At 47.2% G+C, this 17,555-nt stretch overlaps 1 protein-coding gene and 1 long non-coding RNA gene across 12 annotated transcripts in view; one reads left to right on the forward strand and one right to left on the reverse strand.

Moving 5' to 3' along the window:
• Positions 1-17,555, forward strand: part of SULF2 (sulfatase 2) — a 663,681-nt gene that overhangs the window by 372,853 nt on the left and 273,273 nt on the right. For all 9 annotated transcript variants that reach the window (XM_063958903.1, XM_063958897.1, XM_063958899.1 and 6 more), the window contains one exon: positions 4,746-4,981. In XM_063958903.1, coding sequence (XP_063814973.1) covers positions 4,801-4,981 — 181 coding nt within the window. In that variant the 5' untranslated portion in view covers positions 4,746-4,800. The remainder of the gene's footprint in view (positions 1-4,745; positions 4,982-17,555) is intronic.
• LOC135055178 (uncharacterized) overlaps positions 1-17,555 on the reverse strand; it is a 126,275-nt gene that overhangs the window by 51,537 nt on the left and 57,183 nt on the right. For 2 of the 3 annotated variants that reach the window (XR_010243675.1, XR_010243673.1), the window contains exon 1: positions 2,621-2,751. The exons of the other annotated variant lie outside the window; for it this stretch is intronic. This is a non-coding gene — a long non-coding RNA (uncharacterized LOC135055178). Of the gene's footprint in view, positions 1-2,620; positions 2,752-17,555 lie in introns of those variants that run through there. 3 annotated transcript variants of the gene reach the window in all.

Below are 17,555 nucleotides of genomic sequence, written 5' to 3' on the forward strand. Positions count from 1 at the left end.
ATTCGCGGGTCCGTGGGAAGGAGGCGGGGCTAAAATGACGCGATTTGCGTCATTTTAACCCCTTCTCCACCCGACGGACCCGCGAATGCAGGAGGTTATCTCCATCCTGCTCGCATCACTAAGATGCGAGCAGGATGCGGGAGACCTGCCCACTCTTCCAGGGGTGCGGGGGGGCTACCCCAAAAAACGGGAGCCTCCCGCAGCTTCCGGGAGAGTAGGTAAGTATGGTCTGTGTCCTTTCTCTTCCAGAGGGGTTTATTCATAAAGAAAACAAAGAAGACAGAATTGCTACTTATCACTATACATCGCATTGCTTCGATGCGATGTATAGCTGTAATAAGTAGCAATTCATGTATACTCACCCTTTCGACGATGCGCTGCGGTGTCTGGGGCTCCTGCGGTGAGGTCATCTCCAGCAGTCCCTCCCTGCGATGCGCGGAGTCCAGCGGCGGGTCCCTTTGCGCATGCGCAGCTTGTTGACCTCCCGGCAGGCCACAGTGGTTGCTGGGAGGTCGGGGGGCGGAGCCAGCGCCAGGTGCCGAGCAGAGAGCAGGGAAGCATTGAGCTTCCCTGCCGTCTCCGCACCACAGTTCAGGTTACGCCGTCCTCAGATGGCGAACCTGAACTCCATGGAGAAGCGGAAAGCAGAGCTTTCCGCACCATCATGAATCGCACTCAACATACAAAGGTATGGTGATGCAATTCAGGCACAGAGCGGGGGTACCGCTGGAGAAGTCAGAGACTTCTCCACGGTAACCCGCTCTGTGAATTGCAGTAGGCAGAGAAAAGCCCTGTTTAACGCAAAACAGGGCTTTTCACTGCTACATGTATAGACCCCTGAGTGAGGTGTGGTGGGGAGGTGAGTAATCGCACCCGTCACACACCCCCAGCAGCCATCCCGCTGCCCATTGGTCCTCGCCCAGTGCCACCTGTGCAGCACGCGCGGTCACACAGAAACTATTTTTTTATAAATATTTCCTAAGGAGGGGGGCTGGATTTTGGGGTTGCTAAATTCAAAGAGTAAAGTACTCTTTCCGAATTGGCTCTAGTTCTTGAGATAATGTATACCCTCAATTAATAGGGAACCCAGCAATAATACATGCATTTGGGAATCTGCCAGAACATCCTAGAAGGTGAGACATGTCAATATTCTATTTGATCATTGTAGAATATAAGTGATTGGCCTCTGGGCCTAATTCATGTTTGTACGTACATGACTACACAGCTGTGATTTTTCAGCCCACAGACTTGCTAATCATAGCCATGGGCAAACGCAGGATTTAGTCGGGGGGGGGGGGGGGGGGGGGGGGTTCCGTATGTATGTATGTATGTATGTATGTATGTATGCATGTATATTTATTTATATATGTGCACACATATATAGATAGCACACAAATTCATACATACATACACAAGCACACAAACACACATACTTACATAAATACATGCCTACAAATACATACAAACACGCAAACTTCATATACAGTATACTGTACATACTGTATATGTTATACATACCAGGCACCAGTGTCTGGGAGGCAGGAACAGACTGGCAGCAGTCACTGTGAGGACAGAGGGAGCTGCTGTGACTGTCGCTGAGCATGCACAGCCAGCACCTTTCCCCCCACCCCCACGCCCGCCCTGACATTCTCTATGCAGCGAGCCAGAGCTGGATTAAGGCTTTGGGGGGCCTGGGGAACTTAAGACAGGTGGGCCCTAAGGCATAAAATTTTAAAAATCATAATACATAATTGGATTAAAAAAAAGTATACATACACATATATATATATATATATATATACACACACACACACACACACACACACTGTATGATATTAGTCCGGTACTCAACTCACTTCAATGGTAATTGCCCCATTGCCTTCAGTGTAAAGGTCCATACACATTAGACAACATCGTCTAATGTCTCCCCCTCCCGGGCCGGCCGACTGTACACACTGAGCGATATGACCGCTCATATCGCTCAGTGACGTCACGCCCCCGCCAGCCCTGCATGAAGGTCGTGGACGACAGTCCACATCCTTCATGCATGCCCTACCGACAACGACGATCATTACCGACCCGCTGGGCCGTGCATCGGTCGTCGCTGGCGGCATACACACTTGACGATAAAATGTTCGACGTCGCTCAAGGAGGGGGAAAATGAGCGACGTTGCTCATTTTATCGTTAAGTGTGTATGGACCTTAAGAGAGCTATAAACATGAAGGATGCTAAAGACTTGTGATGGAGAAACATATTTCAAAAAATCGTCACATCAACATACCAACATTTCAGGTCCCATAGCCAGGTGTGGACAAAGGGGCCATGGACCCCGAAACATTGGTATTTTGATGTGATTTGATGTGATTTTTTAAATATATTTTTCTATAACAAGTCTCTAAGTTCCACAGCATCCTTCCTGTATGTATGTGTGTGTATCTATCTATCTATCTATCTATCTATCTATCTATCTATCTATCTATCTATCTATCTATCTATCTATCTATCTATATACACACACAAGTGTGAAGGCAGGGATTCCTTTAACAAAATAACCCAAACAATTCTGACAATCCCCCCCTTTCACACACACTCCCCCATAGCATCGCGTTTAGCCTTTACCTGCCTGGAATCCTAGGATTGGGAGTAGCGGGAGCAGGAGAGAGCGCACATGAGGAGAGCTGGAACAGGAGAGACGGCAAGACGCTGTACAGGAGGAGCGTACAGCACAGTATCTTTACGTAACATGCGGGCGGGTTCTTCTTGTTGGGCAGGGGTAGGTGGAGCGCAGCGCTGGGGGCTGTGAGTTGTCAGTGGGGAGCACAGCCCTATGCCGCAGATCGGTCCCCAGAGCACCACCGTTAATCCGGCTCTGCAGAGAGCTACTGTACGTAGCTCTCTGCTGCTGTAGTTCCGTGGTCGCGAATGCGGTCGCGATCGCGGCTTTTACTGAGACGGAGACACTGCTGTCTCCGTCTCAAAAACAAAAAGTCTGTCTCATCAGGGGGGGTTTCCAGGTACTCGGAAACCCCCCCTGCGTGCGCCACTGATAGCAAGTGAAGCTGCTGCCCAGAAAAGAATATAGACACCAACTGGAGCCATTGCAAAGTCCTCAGCAACTGCACACACATACGCCGCAACAGCGTAATAATGAGGAACATCGGCTCCTCAAGTATGCCTATGGTCACCCAGACTGGACATGGCAGTAGCGATATAGAGACACCCCGAAAACAGCCATGACTACCTGCATTTTTGCCAGCACTCCCTGTTTTCTCCCCTAAATGGTCCCTTCCTGTCAATCTCTGCGTTAAAGATCTCACTGCGTGTGGAATCGCATATTTACTATTAACACAAGCGCAGTCTGCCGATAATCGCTCAGTTGCGTAAACATCGGCATTGCATACAAACATGAATTAGACTCTCTGTCACTTGGCAGTTGAGCGTTGTCTATTGTGTTTTTCTTATATCTCAAAAATTAGAGCCAATATAGCAAAACCGACCACAAAGTTACCCCAAAATCACTCTAGCAGGATTGAGGTGTCTATTCATGAAGCAGTGAAAAGTGTGGAGAAGTGAGCTAGTGGAGAAGTTGGCCATGGCAACCAATCAGCATTGAAGTAACATTTATAATTTACATACTATACAATTGTACAGAGCAGCTGATTGGTTCCCATGGGCAACTTCTCCACAGGCTCACTTCTCCACACTTTTCACTGCTTCATGAATAGACCCTTTAGGGGGAGTGAGCCAGTGAAGAAGTTGCCCATGGCAACCAGTCAGCATTGACGTAACATTTATAATTTGCATGCTATAAAAGTATACAGAGCAGCTGATTGGTTGCCATGGGAAACTTCTCCACTGGCTCACTTCTCCACTTTTATCACTGCTTAGTACACGTCTCTTCTTAGCGTTGATCAGTGTAATTTAACAAAACAAAAAGGCCCCTGGTTATTAGAACTGAGGGAGTAATTCCAAGTTGATCGCAGCAGGATTTTTGATAGCAATTGGGCAAAACCATGTGCACTGCAGGGGAGGCAGATATAACATGTGCAGAAAGAGTTAGATTTGGGTGGGTTATTTTATTTCTGTGCAGGGTAAATACTGGCTGCTTTATTTTTAACTGCAATTTAGATTGCAGATTGAACTCACCACACCCAAATCTAACTCTCTCTGCACAGCTGAATTTGTGTGAACATTTTTGCTTATATGTAATATCTTGACTCTCTTCTGACAGCTGCTACGTTTTTACCATGTTGTATATTCCTGTATATTTGCTGTTGATCAGATATTGTTTTACTCCTCTTATAAGTCACATACTGTATACTAGAAAACAAGGATTCCCTGTAGCTCTTTCTTTATTGTATATATACATATATATATATATATATATATATATATATATATATATATATATAGGTGTATCCCCCGTCATTGTGGTTGTGTATGGGAATAAGACACACTACCAGACTATGCTGATTAAAACGATACGCAGCATGTGTATATTCTGTTTGCGAATATGTATATGAAGTGCTATGTTACAGTGTCAGTGGCTGTTTTCCACTGACACTGTAATGTAACATTTCATATACAGGTATAGCTGCAGTGTAAAGATGTTCTGTAGTACAGGGTTCAATCAAGTACAATATGCAAGATTTAAGGAAAGCACAGATTGTGATTAGACAGATGAGAATTGTATGTGTAAGTCTGGCTTTCATAGCATGGTTAACCCTCTCTCTTTCCTCTACAGCACTGGTGAACACCAGAGAAAGACACACTGATAGAGCTGTGAGTCGGACCAGCCAATGATGGCACATCAGCAAATGGTTCTCCTTGGGCTCTTAATGGTGATTCTCATGCCAGCAATTGAGGGAAATTCCCCTCTCCTCTCCAAGCAGCGCCTCAAAGTAAGATTTCAAAGGGACCGAAGGAATATCCGTCCAAACATCATCCTCGTACTGACGGATGACCAGGATGTAGAACTTGGTACGTGGTGCCATTCATATCTTTCACCATAACATATTAGGGGTTCTTGATGTTGGGAATGGTGGGCTTTGTCACCACAAGAAGGGGCTTCAACTTCTGCCGAAAGGTGCTGTAACCTCAAACATTTTCTTTGCTTAATTGTACCTAGTACAGTTGAATATATGTGATATTATTAATATTATTGTTATCTCTCATTTAAAATGCTCCTCAAGGGTTCTGTAGCTCCGTACAAAGTGGATAGACACAGTTTCACATTTTCTCTCTGTCCAGGCTACAGATGTGTCTCCTCATACATCTAGACCACAGGTTCTCAAACTCGGTCCTCAGGACCCCACATAGTGCATGTTTTGCAGGTAACCCCGCAGGAGCACAGGTGTATTCATAAATCACTGACACATTTTAAAGGGTCCCCAGGTGGAGCTATTTATTTATTTTGTGATTCTGTGAGGAGACCTGCAAAACATGCACTGTGTGGGGTCCTGAGGACCGAGTTTGAGAACCTATGATCTAGACTCAATACACCATGCAGCGCCAGATGCTTTGCACAACTGCGCCACCAGGTCCAGTTCAACTCTGCTAGCGTCAGGTGTCTATCTTTGCAAAAAATGTATCTTATTCCCAACGTGATGCAACTAGGGTGCACCATCAGACTGTGCTATTCATTTGCTATGCAACACTTGTATATTGTGTGTGACTGTGACTTTATATAAAGCACAACTTAACTCATATACTCAGTCGCACACAAATATACAAGTGTCGCATATCAATTTATTAAACACAGTCTCCTGGTGCGTCTTAGTCACATTGCAATGCGACTGTGGTGCATTTTCTATAAAAACAACATGCAAAAAAGATGCCAAAAGCTAGCAGAGCCTCACAGTATCTGGCATGCCGAGAATAGCTTTTTGGTGCGACTGCTGCAATGATGTATAAGGACACATCTGTATATCCAAATATCTCTTTACCTGCTCTGTATAAGGCTATCCAAAACTGAGTCATATGTAAAAAGTTGGTTACCCAGGGGTGCTCGGGCGCTCTAGGTATGGGATGCTGTACCAAGCAGCGGCCTCAGAAAAAGGGGAAGTCACTCCCACAAGAGATTAACAAAAAGCAAAATGGAGGCTGTGCTATATTTGTTCAATGTAACGACAATAATGATGTATCTAATAATTACACAATTTATTTATGAAGAATTAATATATGCTTCAATATTAAAAATAAATACACCATAAGAATGCATGCATCAATAATGAAAAGATTAAAAAAGCACAATTTGGGGCGTGGCCTAGCTGCTGCTGTGAGTGGAAGAGCTCCAGGATTTCTGGCACTTCTCTCCCTCCCTGCACATCCATCTCTGCTCCTTTCAGCCTGGTGCCCTCTCCCCCACTCCTGCTGCTGTGCGCTGGCCGATTGGTGAGGTCCGCGGAATCGGGGAGCACTCCTGGAGGCTCCTGCAGATTGCGGCCTACCTTCTGCCCTGAAGCCGTGGGACTTAATTTTCAAGCCTACCCGGGCCGGACTTCCGGGACCCGGGAGAACGGGACGTGGCTCTGCCGGACGGCTCCTACCTCTCCCTGCAGGCTCCTGCTGGGTCTCTGGGGGCTCCCAGAGGCCGAGGACTTGTGGGCCCTTGTGCTTTTACTCCGGTGTGCCTGGGATCCACCTCTGTCTCCAGCTGGGAAGGAGACATTCACAGCCAGCGCCCATTTTGGATTCTTCAGTCTGTGCATCTCTGCAGCTCTGTCCCCTCCTTCTGAGGCTGAAACTGAACCCTGAGCTAGACCAGGACCAGTAATATCTGCCTGGGGCTCACCTCCAGCTTTTTTTACTACATCTCCCTTGGGGTGTATATTCCATTATGTGGTAGTGCTGCCGATTCCTGCTGGAATCCCCTGTACAGGATCTGTGAGTACCCCCTTACTGGGATTTGTTGTGCCTCTCTCATATTTGTCGTTTCTCCCCGACCCTGCGAAGATCTCTCTGCATGTAATAATGTTTGAATAGGGATGTGATGTGCTCTGTCCTCTCTACACCTTCACCTGGGGTTCTCATGCATACATAGCAGCTTCTGTTTGGAACCAGCATACTACTCTGCCTCCAGGGCCTGTGACGCATTGGCCTTCCAGTTTCACTCGTCTACTCCTTCTACTGCAGCCCTCTAACGATGCCCCCTAAAAAAATTAAGGACACACTCCCGCCCCCGGTGGCTTTCTCTAATCAAAAAGGGGCCCGTATCTCCTCGTCTCCTGCCGAGAGCTCCATCCCATCGAGCCAACCTGACCGTCCTAAGGAGAGTTCTGCCATTCCTTATCGGTCCCTGGGGTGGACTCTAATTCTACGGATCCTCTCACTGTCAAGACTCTGTGTCAAGTCCTTGCGGCTTTTAAATCTGAGCTCACTCAAGACCTCTCTCTGGCTATCCGTGAAGTTAAAGTGGAGCTAACTGCTTTAGGTGATCGCACAGAACATCTTGAACGTAAAATAGAGGAACTGGTGTCCTCTCATAATGACCTTATTTCGGCCCATGACCGACAACAAGCTGAGATGGAGACGTATAAAGACAAACTGGCGGATATAGAGGACAGGTCGCGGAGAAATAATATTAAAATCCGAGGTATCCCAGACTCTGTGGCAAATTCGGAACTTTTGGACTATGCTATGTCCCTCTTCCGCAAACTGCTACCTGGGACGGACGACAGAGACCTTCTCATTGATCGCATTCACCGGCTTCCGAAACCACGGTCGGTTTCCGCCTCCTATACTCGGGATACCCTCCTCCGTGTTCACTTCTTCACGACCAAGTAACGGATAATGCAAGCTGCCAGATCTGCGTCTGATTCGGATACGCTTGGAGGCATACAAATATTTCCTGACTTCTCAGCACTGACCATCTCTAAACGTAGAGCTCTGGCTCCTATCACAGAGGCACTACGTTCTCATGACATTAGATACAGATGGGGCTTCCCAGTGAAATTGGTGATTTCCCATGAGAATTCCTCCTACTTAGTTGCCACTCTGGACGCTGGGGTTAAGCTGCTTAATGACTGGGATGTTTCGGTCAAAGTGCCCTCTACATTGAAACCTCGCCTGCCACTTACCCGTGAGTGGTCTGCGACCTGACTGAGTATTCAATGTTCCAATTAATGTAGTTCCTGGTTGATCTTCATGTTTGGGGACTCCGTCCCCCATATAATGCATACCGGATACGTGAGTTTATCTGTTATATATGTGTATGCTTTTGGTTCCTTCATTTGCTGTTTATATTACTATGTGTACCTGCATTTTCCTCTGATTCTCTTTTGTCTTTCTTTTTCTTCTTACTGTACACATGAGGGTATCTCACTAGTCACTTGCATTATTTGTTGATGTGCTTGTTGGTACCCTTATTGGTACTTGTAGTTTTGCTTTTTCTATATTTTAAATGGTATGAATATATTCATTGAATGTTAAAGGGTTGAACTCCCCCAATAAACACAGGCTAGCCTTGACCACTTTTCATAAACATAGAGCTGACATAGTTGCCTTGCAGGAAACGCATTTTTCGTCATCAGGTCCCCCGGCTCTGAGAGACCGGAGATACCCAGTTGGCTTTTTTGCAAATGGCCCCTTCAAGCGCAATGGAGTGGCTGTTCTTTTTCGGAGCTCTGTTTCGTTTGAACTGCTGTCCCAGATTCTAGTTGGAAAATTGGAGGATAAGATGGTTACGATTGTATCTCTCTAGGCTCCCAATTCTAACCAAGTCCCCTTCCTTAGAAAAGTTTGCTCGACTATTGTGAGGGTTCGTCAGGGTGCCCTGCTAATGTTGGGCGACTATAATTTAGTGCTTGGTCCTAAATTAGATAGATCTCCTCTGTCTTCTTCCCAGATGTCTGCGGCTCCGGCTGGCCCGTCACTCGCCTTCCGTAATTTGATGGCAGAATATGAGAGTTCAGAACCCAACTTCGAGAGATTATACGTATTTCTCTCCAGTGCACAATTCCTACTCTTGCATAGATCTTATTCTTTGCGATAAGTGGACTTTGCAGCACTCAGCACAGGTGGATGTTCTGCCTATTTCCTGGTCCGATCATGCTCCTCTCCTATGGTCTTGGAATATTTACCACCAATTTACCCCCCCTCGGCCATGGCGCCTATCTGCCCACCTGCTGTCGGACCCTATATCTAAAAAAGCGATTGATGACTGCATCGCACTCTATATGGAAACTAATTCCCCCTCAGATACTTCTGTCATGACTTTCTGGTGTTCCCTTAAGGCAGTTGTGAGAGGCACTGCGATCCAAGCCGGTGCTAGACTCAAACGACAAGCTATCCAACAACAACAAGACTTGGAATCTAAACTTAAGGAGGTTGAAGATAGGAATAAACTCCACCCCTCTAGGGCCCTACGTAGGGAATTAAATGATATCCGAGGCCAACTTCAGAAACTCCTTATGAGACGGACCCAGTTTGCTTTAAATAGGTTGAGACAGAAATTTTACCTGATTGGTAATAGACCGGGGAAAATGCTGGCTCACAAACTCCGTGCTCTCCAGGCTCGTAATAGGATTAGACATCTGATTTCTCCTCAGGGTGGTAAAGTGTCCAATCCATATGACATAGCGAAACAATTCGTTAGATATTATACCAAGCTGTACAACCTTTCTTCTGATCCCCTTACTTTTCAACCCACTCCTGATTCTATACAATCCTTCCTAGCCGACGTCAAACTCCCCTCCCTTTCTGCGGAACAGCTCGAGACATTAAATGCCCCGTGGACCCCCTCTGAGGTAATTCAAGTAATGAAATCACTCCCGCATAATAAAGCCCCCGGTCCAGATGGCTTCATAAATTAATTTTATGTTTCTCTCTGTGATCAACTATCGCCCACCCTGACCTCCTTGTATAATTCAATCTCCTCTCTTGGTGCTTTCCCTACAGAAATGCTGGAGGCTCAAATTATCACTATACCAAAGCCAGGTAAAAACCCAGCGCATTGTCAAAATTATAGGCCCATTGCACTTTTGAACGGCGATATTAAAATAGGCGTTTGATAGACTGAACTGGCAATATATGTCCTCGGTTCTAGACAAGTTTGGTTTTAGTGGCCATATTCTTTCTTCGGTTTTATCTCTATATACCTCCCCCTCTGCACGGGTATTTCTCTGACGTCCTAGTGGATGCTGGGACTCCGTAAGGACCATGGGGAATAGCGGCTCCGCAGGAGACAGGGCACAAAATAAAAGCTTAAGGATCAGGTGGTGTGCACTGGCTCCTCCCCCTATGACCCTCCTCCAAGCCTCAGTTAGATTTTTGTGCCCGGCCGAGAAGGGTGCAATCTAGGTGGCTCTCCTGAGCTGCTTAGAATAAAAGTTTAGTTTAGGTTTTTTTATTTTCAGTGAGTCCTGCTGGCAACAGGCTCACTGCATCGTGGGACTAAGGGGAGAAGAAGCGAACTCACCTGCGTGCAGAGTGGATTGGGCTTCTTAGGCTACTGGACATTAGCTCCAGAGGGACGATCACAGGTACAGCCTGGATGGGTCACCGGAGCCGCGCCGCCTTCCCCCTTACAGAGCCAGAAGAGACGAAGAGGTCCGGTGAAATCGGCGGCAGAAGACATCCTGTCTTCAGACTAAGGTAGCGCACAGCACCGCAGCTGTGCGCCATTGCTCTCGGCACACTTCACACTCCGGTCACTGAGGGTGCAGAGCGCTGGGGGGGAGCGCCCTGAGACGCAATATAACAGTATATACCTTAGGTGGCAAAAAGAATACATCACATATAGCTCCTGGGCTATATGGATGTATTTTAACCCCTGCCATTTTTACACAAAAAAGCGGGAGATAAGGACGTCGTGAAGGGGCGGAGCCTATCTCCTCAGCACACAAGCGCCATTTTCCCTCACAGCTCCGCTGGAAGGACGGCTCCCTGACTCTCCCCTGCAGTCCTGCTTCAGAATCAGGGTAAAAAAGAGAAGGGGGGGCATTTTTGGCAGCAAATAACGATAATAACAGCAGCTATAAGGGAATAACACTTATATAAGGTTATCCCTGTATATATATAGCGCTGGGTGTGTGCTGGCAGACTCTCCCTCTGTCTCTCCAAAGGGCTAAGTGGGGTCCTGTCCTCTATCAGAGCATTCCCGGTGTGTGTGCTGTGTGTCGGTACGCGTGTGTCGACATGTATGAGGAGGAAAATGATGTGGAGGCGGAGCAGCTGCCTGTGTTGGTGATGTCACCCCCTAGGGAGTCGACACCTGACTGGATGATTGTATTTAAACAATTAAGTGATAATGTCAGCAATTTGCAAAAAACTGTTGACGACATGAGACAGCCGGCAAATCAATTAGTGCCTGTCCAGGCGTCTCAGACACCGTCAGGGGCGCTAAAACGCCCGTTACCTCAGTGGGTCGACACAGACCCTGACACAGATACTGAGTCTAGTGTCGACGGTGACGAGACAAACGTAATGTCCAGTAGGGCCACACGTTACATGATCACGGCAATGAAAGAGGCATTGAACCTTTCTGACACTACAAGTACCACAAAGAAGGGTATTATGTGGGGTGTGAAAAAACTACCAATAGTTTTTCCTGAGTCAGAGGAAATAAATGAGGTGTGTGATAAAGCGTGGGTTTCCCCCGATAAAAAACAGCTAATTTCTAATAAATTATTAGCATTATATCCCTTCCCGCCAGAGGTTAGGGCGCGTTGGGAAACACCCCCTAGGGTAGATAAGGCGCTCACACGTTTATCTAAACAAGTGGCGTTACCGTCTCCTGATACGGCCACCCTCAAAGAACCAGCTGATAGAAGGCTGTAAAATATCCTAAAAAGTATATACACACATACTGGTGTTATACTGCGACCAGCAATCGCCTCAGCCTGGATGTGCAGTGCTGGAGTCGCATGGTCGGATTCCCTGACTGAGAATATTGATACCCTGGATAGGGACAATATTTTGTTAACTATAGAACATTTAAAGGATGCATTGCTATATATGCGTGATGCACAGAGGGATATTTGCACCCTGGCATCAAGAGTAAGTGCTATGTCCATCTCTGCCAGAAGAGCGTTATGGACGCGACAGTGGTCAGGGGATGCGGATTCCAAACGGCACATGGAAGTATTGCCGTATAAAGGGGAGGAGTTATTTGGGGCTGGTCTATCGGACCTGGTGGCCACGGCAACGGCTGGGAAATCCACCTTTTTACCCCAGGTCACTTCACATCAGCAGAAAAAGACACCGTCTTTTCAAACTCAGTCCTTTCGTTCCCATAAGTACAAGCGAGCAAAAGGCCACTCCTTTCTGCCCCGGGGCAGAGGAAGAGGAAAAAGACTGCACCGTGCAGCCGCTTCCCAGGAGCAGAAGCCCTCCCCTGCTTCTGCCAAGTCTTCAGCATGACGCTGGGGCTTTACAAGCAGACTCAGATATGGTGGGGGCCCGTCTCAAGAATTTCAATGCGCAGTGGGCTCACTCGCAAGTGGATCCCTGGATTCTACAGGTAGTATCGCAGGGGTACAAACTGGAATTCGAGGCGTTTCCCCCTCGTCGGTTCCTGAAGTCTGCTTTACCAAAGTCTCCCTCCGACAGGGAGGCAGTTTTGGAAGCCATTCACAAGCTGTATTCCCAGCAGGTGATAATCAAGGTACCCCTCCTGCAACAGGGAAAGGGGTATTATTCCACGCTGTTTGTGGTACCGAAGCCGGACGGCTCGGTGAGACCAATTTTAAATCTGAAATCCTTGAACACTTACATAAAAAGGTTCAAATTCAAGATGGAGTCACTCAGAGCAGTGATAGCGAACCTGGAAGAAGGGGACTATATGGTGTCTCTGGACATCAAAGATGCTTATCTCCACGTCCCAATATACCCTTCTCACCAAGGGTACCTCAGGTTTGTAGTACAAAACTGTCATTATCAGTTTCAGACGCTGCCGTTTGGATTGTCCACGGCACCTCGGGTCTTTACCAAGGTAATGGCCGAAATGATGATTCTTCTACGAAGAAAAGGCATTTTAATTATCCCTTACTTGGACGATCTCCTGATAAGGGCAAGATCCAGGGAACAGTTAGAAGTCGGAGTAGCACTATCTCAGGTAGTGTTACGTCAGCACGGGTGGATTCTAAATATTCCAAAATCGCAGCTGATTCCAACGACACGTCTACTGTTCCTAGGAATGATTCTGGACACAGTCCAGAAGAAGGTGTTTCTCCCGGAGGAGAAGGCCAGGGAGTTATCCGAGCTAGTCAGGAACCTCCTAAAACCAGGCCAGGTCTCAGTGCATCAGTGCACGAGGGTCCTGGGAAAAATGGTGGCTTCCTACGAAGCGATTCCATTCGGAAGATTCCATGCAAGAACGTTTCAGTGGGATCTACTGGACAAATGGTCCGGATCGCATCTGCAGATGCATCAGCGGATAACCCTGTCGCCAAGGACAAGGGTGTCTCTCCTGTGGTGGCTGCAGAGTGCTCATCTACTAGAGGGCCGCAGACTTGGCATTCAGGATTGGATCCTGGTAACCACGGATGCCAGCCTGAGAGGCTGGGGAGCAGTCACACAGGGAAGGAATTTCCAGGGCTTGTGGTCAAGCATGGAAACATCTCTTCATATAAACATTCTGGAACTAAGGGCCATTTACAATGCCCTAAGTCAAGCAAAACCTCTGCTTCAGGGTCAGGCGGTGTTGATCCAATCGGACAACATCACGTCAGTCGCCCACGTAAACAGACAGGGTGGCACGAGAAGCAGGAGGGCAATGGCAGAAGCTGCAAGGATTCTTCGCTGGGCGGAAAATCATGTGATAGCACTGTCAGCGGTGTTCATTCCGGGAGTGGACAACTGGGAAGCAGACTTCCTCAGCAGACACGACCTTCACCCGGGAGAGTGGGGACTTCACCCAGAAGTCTTCCACCTGATTGTAAACCGTTGGGAAAAACCAAAGGTGGACATGATGGCGTCACGTCTAAACAAAAAACTGGACAGATATTGCGCCAGGTCAAGGGACCCTCAGGCAATAGCAGTGGACGCTCTGGTAACGCCGTGGGTGTACCAGTCAGTGTATGTGTTCCCTCCTCTGCCTCTCATACCAAAAGTACTGAGAATCATAAGAAGGAGAGGAGTAAGAACTATACTCGTGGTTCCGGATTGGCCAAGAAGGACTTGGTACCCGGAACTTCAAGAGATGCTCACGGACGAACCGTGGCCTCTACCTCTAAGAAAGGACCTGCTACTGCAGGGGCCTTGTCTGTTCCAAGACTTACCGCGGCTGCGTTTGACGGCATGGCGGTTGAACGCCGGATCCTGAGGGAAAAAGGCATTCCAGAAGAAGTCATCCCTACTCTGGTCAAAGCCAGGAAGGACGTAACCGCAAAACATTATCACCGCATTTGGCGTAAATATGTTGCGTGGTGTGAGGCCAAGATGGCCCCTACAGAGGAATTTCAACTGGGTCGTTTCCTTCATTTCCTGCAAACAGGACTGTCTATGGGCCTAAAATTAGGGTCCATTAAGGTTCAAATTTCGGCCCTGTCGATTTTCTTCCAGAAAGAACTGGCTTCAGTACCTGAAGTTCAGACATTTGTAAAAGGGGTGCTGCACATACAGCCTCCTTTTGTGCCTCCAGTGGCACCTTGGGATCTCAATGTTGTGTTGAGTTTTCTAAAGTCACATTGGTTTGAACCACTTTCCACTATGGACTTAAAATATCTCACATGGAAGGTGTCGATGCTGTTAGCCTTGGCTTCAGCCAGGCGTGTGTCAGAATTGGCGGCTTTATCATATAAAAGCCCTTACTTAATTTTTCATTCTGACAGGGCGGAATTGAGGACTCGTCCTCAATTTCTACCTAAGGTGGTTTCTGCATTTCACATGAACCAACCTATTGTGGTACCTGCGGCTACCAGGGACTTAGAGGACTCTAAGTTGCTTGACGTTGTCAGGGCCTTGAAAATATATGTTTCCAGGACGGCTGGAGTCAGAAAATCTGACTCGCTGTTTATCCTGTATGCACCCAACAAGCTGGGTGCTCCTGCTTCAAAGCAGACGATTGCTCGTTGGATTTGTAGTACAATTCAGCTTGCACATTCTGTGGCAGGATTGCCACAGCCAAAATCAGTAAAAGCCCATTCCACAAGGAAAGTGGGCTCATCTTGGGCGGCTGCCCGAGGGGTCTCGGCTTTACAACTTTGCCGAGCAGCTACTTGGTCAGGGGCAAACACGTTTGCTAAATTCTACAAATTTGATACCCTGGCTGAGGAGGACCTGGAGTTCTCTCATTCGGTGCTGCAGAGTCATCCGCACTCTCCCGCCCGTTTGGGAGCTTTGGTATAATCCCCATGGTCCTTACGGAGTCCCAGCATCCACTAGGACGTCAGAGAAAATAAGATTTTACTTACCGATAAATCTATTTCTCGTAGTCCGTAGTGGATGCTGGGCGCCCATCCCTAGTGCGGATTGTCTGCAATACTTGTATATAGTTATTGTTACAAAAATTCGGGTTATTATTGTTGTGAGCCATACTTTCAGAGGCTCCTTTGCGTTTATCATACTGTTAACTGGGTTTAGATCACGAGTTGTACGGTGTGATTGGTGTGGCTGGTATGAGTCTTACCCGGGATTCAATATCCTTCCTTATTATGTACGCTCGTCCGGGCACAGTATCCTAACTGAGGCTTGGAGGAGGGTCATAGGGGGAGGAGCCAGTGCACACCACCTGATCCTTAAGCTTTTATTTTGTGCCCTGTCTCCTGCGGAGCCGCTATTCCCCATGGTCCTTACGGAGTCCCAGCATCCACTACGGACTACGAGAAATAGATTTATCGGTAAGTAAAATCTTATTTTAGTAACGGTTTCCTCTCCGATACAATTCCTATTACGAATGGAACCCGACAGGGTTGCCCTCTATCACCTTTTATTATTTACGTTGGGCATAGAACCCCTTGCTGAGAAGATTAGGATGTCTGGGGGCTTCCCGGGGGTGACTATTGGCACTACTACTCACAAGTTGTGCCTCTTTGCGGACGACGTCCTTCTGTTTGTCACGGACCCGCTATCCTCCCCTCCTTGTTTGCATGCTATCTTGGGACAGTATATTGAAGCTTCCTTTTATAAAATTAATACGACAAAGACAGATGCTCTCCCCATTAATATCCCAGCTCCCATAGTGTCCACCCTTCAATCACACTATCCATATAACTGGCGTTCGGCTTCAATTCAGTATTTGGGGATCCAAATTCTACCTTCTACGGCCTCTGTTTTTGATGTTAACTTACCTCCACTCATTAATAGTTTTTTAGACCTGACTAAGTCCAGGCTATCTTATGATATTTTGTGGATTGGCCGCCTAGCAGCCTTCAAAATGACTCTCTTACCTAAACTCATGTACTTATACCGAACCATACCTTTTCTTTTCCCTAAAACGTACCTTGATAGATTGTAAATATAATGTTTCATGCGCTTTGTGTTACTAAAGCTGCTCAAATAAAATAATGGAAATTGATAAACAGTAATGAGCGCTTAGAAAAGTTATGTGGCACCTGTAAAAAAGTTTTTTTATTAGCATATGTTTACAGCTCTTTTTAGGAGCTTTGTTGCGGTATGGCACAGTCCATGAGAGATCTAACTATCCCTACCTCACTCCCAGTCCACGGGATTCCTCAGCCTGATGGTAAAAGTCGCTGTCCGTGGCTTAGATGTTCTTCTCCTCCACCGCTGCGTCCAGCGGAGAGGCGGAGTGTGGCGGGGTTTAGCGGGTGACGTCACTCGGCGGCGTCCGATCTCTCCGGCGGCAGAATGTCCTTGTAATACCGCTATCCACCAACGCGTTTCGTGCTGTACCTAGCACTTCTTCAAGGTTGGATATGTGATTAAAAGGTGGAGATATCACTACAACACAAGTCTGGCTGGCCGTCACTGCAATGCCTTGATAGATGTCATGCTATAATGCTACGCTATGTCTGGAAGGCATGGCCACCCCGATTGGCTCGGTCCAAAATGATTCTCCCTCGTAGAAAGGGAGGGCTAGATATGCCCGACCTGGTCCTTTACCAGGAGGCATGTGTGCTGGCCCAGTTTAAATACTGGTTGAGTGGGGCGCCTGTAGTGGGATGGGTATCTCTTGAACGTACTGGGAGTTTGGACCTTCCCTTAGAAGACCTTTTTAAGATACACCCAAACTCTAGACCCCGCTTATTGTCCCTCCTCCTCGCCACTAGAACATCTTTACAAATCTTGGATGAAATGGTGATTTGCCTGCTTGGACATCAATTTCCATATTCTACTATCTCACTACGAGCCATAGCTAAATTAATCCCTAATTTAAATCTCTCTACCTGGTTTGTTTGTGGTTTGACTGTCTTGGGGGACCTTATGGATGGTAATGTTATGCTATCGTTTTCCCAACTCCAGTCTCGATATAATCTCCCCAGTGGGGAATTATTGCATTATTTCCAAATTCACCACTGGTACAAAGGTTTGCCTAGACAGGTGGCTCCCCCGAACCCGTTATCCCAATTTGTCTTAACACGTGTATCTCTGTGTGACTCTAGAGGGGACATCTCATTTTGGTACAGGATGCTTATCAGCTTGCTTACTACTA

Source organism: Pseudophryne corroboree, chromosome 3 (genome assembly GCF_028390025.1).
Source record: "Pseudophryne corroboree isolate aPseCor3 chromosome 3, aPseCor3.hap2, whole genome shotgun sequence".
NCBI lineage: Eukaryota > Metazoa > Chordata > Amphibia > Anura > Myobatrachidae > Pseudophryne > Pseudophryne corroboree.